Source organism: Schistocerca cancellata, chromosome 10 (genome assembly GCF_023864275.1).
Source record: "Schistocerca cancellata isolate TAMUIC-IGC-003103 chromosome 10, iqSchCanc2.1, whole genome shotgun sequence".
In the NCBI taxonomy this organism is placed as follows: Eukaryota; Metazoa; Arthropoda; class Insecta; order Orthoptera; family Acrididae; genus Schistocerca; species Schistocerca cancellata.
Window position 1 is genome coordinate 6364624 of NC_064635.1, and position 7982 is coordinate 6372605.

The 7982-nt window shown below is 46.3% G+C and overlaps 1 protein-coding gene across 1 annotated transcript in view; it reads right to left on the reverse strand.

Annotated features, from left to right (window-relative positions):
* Positions 1-5054, reverse strand: part of LOC126106698 (G-protein coupled receptor moody) — a 105262-nt gene extending 100208 nt beyond the window's left edge. The window contains exon 1 of the mRNA XM_049913078.1: positions 4807-5054. Within this exon, the coding sequence (XP_049769035.1) occupies positions 4807-4886 (80 nt within the window). The 5' untranslated portion in view covers positions 4887-5054. The remainder of the gene's footprint in view (positions 1-4806) is intronic.
* Between the last annotated feature and the right edge of the window lie 2928 nt (positions 5055-7982).

Below are 7982 nucleotides of genomic sequence, written 5' to 3' on the forward strand. Positions count from 1 at the left end.
CGATATTATATATATATATATATATATATATATATATATATATATATATATATATATATATATATATAAATCTCACGCGCATACATTACATTGGGCTTAGTGAAAAAGTCTGTCGCAACCTTAACCAAATATGAAAAATGGTTCGAGTATCTCTGCGAGGCGTTTGCTAATCTACAGTAAGTGAAACGGAAAGAAATAATTGAAGTCTATTAACGTTCTACCACAGATATTGTAAGGCAAAAAGTTAAGTACTGTTGTCTTTAAAATTCTTGATCGCAAGATGCAGTGCAGTTATTTTGATAGTAATTAATGTAAAAGATACGCCTTCAAACTACTGCGCCAATTAAAATTAACAATGTACTTGGAATGAAATAAAAAATAAACAGTTGTTATCAAACACAGTGTCACACATCCATTTTAAATGCTCAAAGCTGTGTATCGAATTGTGTTAACTAATATTAATTTACGTGGAAAGAATGTTGAATATAACACCCCTTGTGCATTAAGGTCACTAGGGATAAAATTTGCATTAACTCTTGTGTGTATAACATGCGAAATACACAAAAATTTGATAACTGATAAACAGCGAAACGATGATGCAGTTGGTTTTGTAATAATCGTATAAACCAACGTTAAGTCGCTGAATTTTGGCAGCCCTGTTGCTGTTCACCACTCCGCTGGTAGAGGTCTCTACTGGTCCCTATCTGTAGTACAGGAGTTCTCTGCTAGAGGGCGCTACTTCAAGTGGCGAGGACTCTGCTAGCAGAGTTCGCTGCGTCACTCCTCAACGTCCAAGCAGGTGGCATGACCACAAAACTATCAGACTAAACGAGAATCGTAATCATCCCGGTACTGAAGAAGAAATGCACCGATAGATATGAATATAACCGAAGCATCTATTCAATGAGTCATTGTGGCAAAATAGTGAAACGAATTACCTGTAGAAGAGTGGAGCAACTGGTAGCAGTCAACCTGGCAAGTATCAATTTGCAAGGAACACTCTAATTGTTACAAGACTGGTTGAAGAAATACAAAACAACATTTTAGTATTTTTAGACGTAGTAAAGATTTGTGACAATTTTAATCTGAATGTACAGTTTGATTTTGTTATGTTAACAGGGGTTAAATAGAGGATGTGAAAGGTTACATAGAACTCGAGCAGAAACCAGGCAGCAGTTGCACATAAAAGGAAGTCCACAGTTGTGAAATTAGTACCATAGGATTGAGGTCCATCCCAGTGTTAGTCATTTTCCGTACAGAAGACGTAGAATACTAAATCCATGGGAAATCTGCGAAACGAATATATGATCACAGAGAAGGCATGCAAACTATTTCCAAAATGAATTTTCACTCTGTAGCGGAGTGTGCACTCATTTGAAACATTCATACAGACTAAAACTGCGTTTTTTGGCGGGCCCCTGCTAGAGGATTTGCACACGAAAGTCTGAAGTTCGAGTCCTAGTATGGCACACAGGAACTTAGTATGGCACAAGGAACTTTTAAAGCCGCGCACGCTCAGTTGCAGAGCGAAAGTTCATTCTGGAAACAGTCCTCTAGGCTGTGGCTAAGCTATTTCTGCGAGATATCCCATCTTGCAAGAGTGTTAGGCCCGCAAGGTGTGCGGGAGAGCTTGTGTAGCTCAGTCCGCCGAGCATTTAACAGCCAAGGTGGAGGTCCCAGGTTTGAGTCACAGCCCCCCACTCTCTCTCTCTCTCTCTCTCTCTCTCTCTCTCACACACACACACACACACACACACACACACACACACACACACACACACAGTTTTAATCTGCCAAGGAGTTTGAAAAGCTTCGTTTCCAGGTGACATTATACTGTGAGAGACGGCTACACACTTGAAAGATTGGGTGAACACAGTCTAAAACAAAGGTAACGGAGAGGGGATTACAATAGGAAATGATAGAATAGGAGACGGCATTTAGAATTTGGATAGCAAAATAAATGACGGTAGTGGAAGTAGAAAAGATATGAAATGGTAACTGTCAACAGCAAGAAGAGCATTACTGACAAGGACAAAAAAGTTAGCATAGAATACGAATTTACGTCTTAGGAAGTCATTCCCGAGATTATTTTGTCTGGAAGGAACCGTTATAAATGGAACTGACGTGACGATGAGAAACAGTAGGCTGATAATGACTGGAGGCCCTAATGAATCAAATATTAATCTCCTGACTATATAGCAGTATCACTATTGGTAGTGAGAGCTCAAATGGGATCACATGGAGAAACAAGCAAGGTGGACTTGTAGCAGAGCGAACTCGCATGTTGCTGAGGGATTCAGTATAAAACTGACAAAGCTCCTACAGTGCCGGAGCCCCCAAACACTGCACCACTACTGAAGTCTGCAGCACGTCGCCGGTAGGCACCGACTTCTGCCGTGCAGCAGCTCTGGGTCAACCCCTGGCTGCGAAGGGTGTCCGAGAATTCTAAGCTCTTCCGAAAAAGAGCGACCAAGTCGCAAGACCGTCCGACCCCGACGAAGATCAGACCCCGAAATTCGCTGCCCGCCCGATGCCAGAGCGAAGCCAATATTGCTCTACCCCCAACTCTCCTCGAAAACTGCGAATCAGCATTCAGCTCTGATTCCAAAATTCACCCACACTGTCTCAGAATATCATTCGCGCCAATAGCGACCGTTACCTCACATTTCGAGCTGGGCTTTATGACGTCAGCTAGCCTCAGTTTAAGTTGACCAATCGTGCCTCTCCTATTCAGCTGAGGGCACTGAACTTGCCGTTTGACCGGCTACGAAAACAACCTGCCTAGACCACCGGCCATCCAGTTTCAGACAGTCGCACCCAGCAGGGCACAGTCCACAACTATTCTCAGAATTACACTCCTGGAAATTGAAATAAGAACACCGTGAATTCATTGCCCCAGGAAGGGGAAACTTTATTGACACATTCCTGGGGGCAGATACATCACATGATCACACTGACAGAACCACAGGCACATAGACACAGGCAACAGAGGATACACAATGTCGGCACTAGTACAGTGTATATCCACCTTTCGCAGCAATGCAGGCTGCTATTCTCCCATGGAGACGATCGTAGAGATGCTGGATGTAGTCCTGTGGAACGGCTCTCCATGCCATTTCCACCTGGCGCCTCAGTTGGACCAGCGTTCGTGCTGGACGTGCAGACCGCGTGAGACGACGCTTCATCCAGTCCCAAACATGCTCAATGGGGGACAGATCCGGAGATCTTGCTGGCCAGGGTAGTTGACTTACACCTTCTAGAGCACGTTGGGTGGCACGGGATACATGCGGACGTGCATTGTCCTGTTGGAACAGCAAGTTCCCTTGCCGGTCTAGGAATGGTAGAACGATGGGTTCGATGACGGTTTGGATGTACGTGCACTATTCAGTGTCCCCTCGACGATCACCAGTGGTGTACGGCCAGTGTAGGAGATCGCTCCCCACACCATGATGCCGGGTGTTGGCCCTGTGTGCCTCGGTCGTATGCAGTCCTGATTGTGGCGCTCACCTGCACGGCGCCAAACACGCATACGACCATCATTGGCACCAAGGCAGAAGCGACTCTCATCGCTGAAGACGACACATCTCCATTCGTCCCTCCATTCACGCCTGTCGCGACACCACTGGAGGCGGGCTGCACGATGTTGGGGCGTGAGCGAAAGACGGCCTAACGGTGTGCGGGACCGTAGCCCAGCTTCATGGAGACGGTTGCGAATGGTCCTCGCCGATACCCCAGGAGTAACAGTGTCCCTAATTTGCTGGGAAGTGGCGGTGCGGTCCCCTACGGCACTGCGTAGGATCCTACGGTCTTGGCGTGCATCCGTGCGTCGGTTCGGTCCGGTCCCAGGTCGACGGGCACGTGCACCTTCCGCCGACCACTGGCGACAACATCGATGTACTGTGGAGACCTCACGCCCCACGTGTTGAGCAATTCGGCGGTACGTCCACCCGGCCTCACGCATGCCCACTATACGCCCTCGCTCAAAGTCCGTCAACTGCACATACGGTTCACGTCCACGCTGTCGCGGCATGCTACCAGTGTTAAAGACTGCGATGGAGCTCCGTATGCCACGGCAGACTGGCTGACACTGACGGCGGCGGTGCACAAATGCTGCGCAGCTAGCGCCATTCGACGGCCAACACCGCGGTTCCTGGTGTGTCCGCTGTGCCGTGCGTGTGATCATTGCTTGTACAGCCCTCTCGCAGTGTCCGGAGCAAGTATGGTGGGTCTGACACACCGGTGTCAATGTGTTCTGTTTTCCATTTCCAGGAGTGTATGAGGACAATGCAGTCAGTCGGCGCCAGCAGTCTTCGTTCCGGACGCGACGGAACGGTAAACACGCAAACTGCGGCGACACTCGTACGTCTCGCAGGTCGTTTCGCCCTGCACACAACAAGCGAAACTCGGCCGACGCCAGTCGTTCCGGCAGGCGCTTAAGCCTACCGTACGAACCCCTCAGAATTCAGGGAAGTGCAGCCCCCAACCGGAAACGCAGTGTGCCGCGTCCTACGATGCTCGCCTCGCCCAGGCTGCCAACCGAAGTAAAACATGTTTAGGAATTAAGTGAAAAGTACTTTTTGAGCTCTCAGTACAAATACTCTCATTACAATGACCTTATTCGGTCTGTTACTACCGTGCAATCACATACAACATTAATAAAGTTGATAAAAATGAGAGGAGACATGGAACCACTCAAGTTTTCCACAGGTGCTGGATGCGGAACGACTACGACACGGAGTAACAGTGCTCCCCGCCTCGGGCGTTCGCCGATCGCGCAGCGCAGCGAAGCGCTCTCTGCGTACTCACCTCGGGTAGAGCCTGGGGTGTCCGATCATGACGTATCGGTTGATGGTGATGGCGAGCACGGTGAAGAGAGAGACGGCCATGAGGGCGTAGCGGAAGAGCGGGAAGAGCCGGCACAGCAGGTCGCCGTGGGTCCAGGCGCGCTGCGCGAACAGCGACGCGGCCAGCGGCAGGTTGAAGCAGCAGAAGGACAGGTCCGACACCGACAGGTTGATGATGAACACCGCCGTCGCGTTCCGCACCTGCCGGCACGCGCGGAAAAAAAAAACTTAGGTCCGGACTGCGTTTCACTTCTGTGCGCGGAAACACAGAAAGGTAAACGTCAAACTGTGTCTAGAAGATAACTCTAAACTGGATTGAAAATCCTCAATTGATGATGCGGAGCTGGGTGTTCTTTCCATGCTAATGTAACTTTTACGAAAGAACTGGAACAGAACAGTGTGTTCAGTGATCGACAGTGCGAGGAGGACTTAAAAGGCAGACTGGCACTGCCACGGAGGCCGTCCCTGCTGTGACGGGACGTCCTCCTCTAGCATTACTGCTCCTCAACAGTAGTTGTCGATACCAGTATTATTTTTCGAATTTTGGACAGGTCAGTATTGTCTCAGTTGCTTTTCTGAAAACTTTCGTATAATTTTATACACAGTATGTTACATTTCAAGCTAAAATTTATGAAAAGAAATTACACTTTAGTCTATGTTATAATCGATAAGTATTAGTTCTGAATGTACAGTTAAAAGTATTTTTTAGAAACTTTTCAAATAACGAAGTACTGGCACACTTAAAATTCATATTATTAATTACGCAGTTCTATACTGTTTAGTGTGTTTATTTCTGGACTCATTTAGTATATAATAATCGAAATCGAGGATCAAAATCAGGTCTACTTTCAATACACGCTTTAAATGAAACTTCCTGGCAGATTAAAATCTGTGTGCCGGACCGAGACTCGAACTCGCGACCTTTGCCTTAGGGGGCAAGTGCTCTACTAACTTTTTTTTTTTTGTTTGAGTTTGTCACATAAACTGAAAATAAAAAATTAAACTTTTCGCCAGGGAAGATTTGAACCTAGGACCTCTTGCTCCGTAGCTGTTCTCGCTAACCATTTTTTTTTTTTTTTTTAAATTAGATAGTTCACAAACACTAAATGAAATGCATCCTCTGCAAAAACAAAAAAAATCATTGTAAAACAAATCACAAATGTAAAGGAACAGGGATACAGGGATGTCGTTTTTATTTATTTATTTATTTATTTTCCATAAAGATCACTCTGTTAATAGGAACATGTAGATCATTTCATGGTATAGTATGAGCATTATATATGGAGCGGTGAGAGAAGCGTGAGGTTCATTATCAGCTGTCAAATGTGCACACCGACTGCACCCGGCACATCCCAACTGCGTGGGGGGTCGAGGAAGACTGCCTGAAGATAGCTGGCAAAGGTTTTCCGATAGTGTGACCATCTATGAACCTCATTGTGGGCTTGCTGCAAGAAATACCAGAAGTCGAGTCGCGACTTGGCAGCGTCCCCATAGAGGTACGCGATCGTCCAACCTTTGACCCAGATGATCGAGTGTGATTTAGTCGCCGGAAAGTAGTCACTCTCCGGATGTAAGAAGGAAGCAGGTGTAATATGTTGCGGGGTCACACGGAGGTAGCAAGCCACCATCTGTCTTCCTAGGAGCCATACGTCCTCCACCGCGATACAAGTTAAGCGGTGATGGTCGTCATCCACTTGGCGACATTTCTGAGCTACCCAAGCACGACTCACGCCCCGTCCTCGCAGCTTTACTTCCGCCAGTTCGAGTCTCGGTCCGCCACACAGTTTTAACCTGCTAGGAAGTTTTAGTACAAATTCATTTTGTTAACAAAAATTGTAAGCCCTTTGGAATATTGTATTGCCGCAGACTGTGGGAGTCGTAAGATTGCGTTTGATGTGATCGGAGGTATTTTTGTGCGAACAATGTAGTTTCGGCTTTGTTAATGTCAAAAATCAAAATACTGTATGATGTACCAAAATGTGACAAAATATATTTATGTAGAAAATGCTGCAACAACAGTCTTCAAATTTATTTAGTTCAAACTAACCATCAGGACCTGATGTGAGATTGTCAGTATCAAGAGTCAGACCCCTAGACAAAAAGAACTGGAGTCGTCTCAACATGACAAGCTAAGTAAACTTGAAGGTTTATTGTAATCTTCGCTCCTCTCAAATGTTGATAAAAGACTTTGCTTATTAATTATTTGGACTGGACATTGTTTAATGTGGACGATAGACGGCAGTAGGAAGGACGGGGAGATTACTGGGCTCCATACTGCGTTTTACTTCTTACCAGGAAAACACAGAAAGGAAACCCTCAAACCGTGTCTAGAAAACAACTTTACACTGAATTGAAAATGCTAAATTGATGATGCGGAGTTGGACGTTACCTGATGGACTGACATCATGCAGTATATCTACAGTCGCTGTAGAAGGGCAAAGATTGTTGTGTCATTCATTCACTACCCTACTGCTGCACTTCGTCTGACACTCCCTCTACGAAAATATAGTGTTTTAGGTAATGTACAATTTTGAATAAATATTAATAGAGTTTTTTCTGTATAGAAAGGACCACATGACAGTCGGGAAACTTCAACATACACGAATTGGACAAAAATATGGACACACCAGAGACAACACATTGCCATGCTTAATACGGCGCAGGAAACCCGTTGCGATACGAAACAGGCTTCGGCCAGTCCAGAATGGATGAATACGGACGGCCCTGTGTGGTTTTTAAAGTAATCTTATAGCAAACTTCCTGTACAAGTTAAGGTAGGGTGGAGAGCGATCTCGCACCCTCCTCTCCAAAGCAGATCACAAAGTCTCAGTAATATTCAGATGTGGCGGGTCTGGTGGCCAAGAAAGACGCGACAACTCCTCCTCGTCCTCACAAAAGGAATCCTCGACGACGCTACCTGTGCAAACAGGGGCCTGTCGCCTTGAAACACTTAGCATCGCCACTGGGCAACAAGCACTGTACCATGCGATGGGTCTCGTCAGCTGAAATGGTCTCATAATCCCTGGCAGTAATGCCATCCTTCAGAGTACACACGGAGCCCATGGAGTACCACTATATGGCTGCCCAAACCCCCGTCATGTTTCACTCTTGGGACGTAAACTCGGTCGGAAGTTGGAA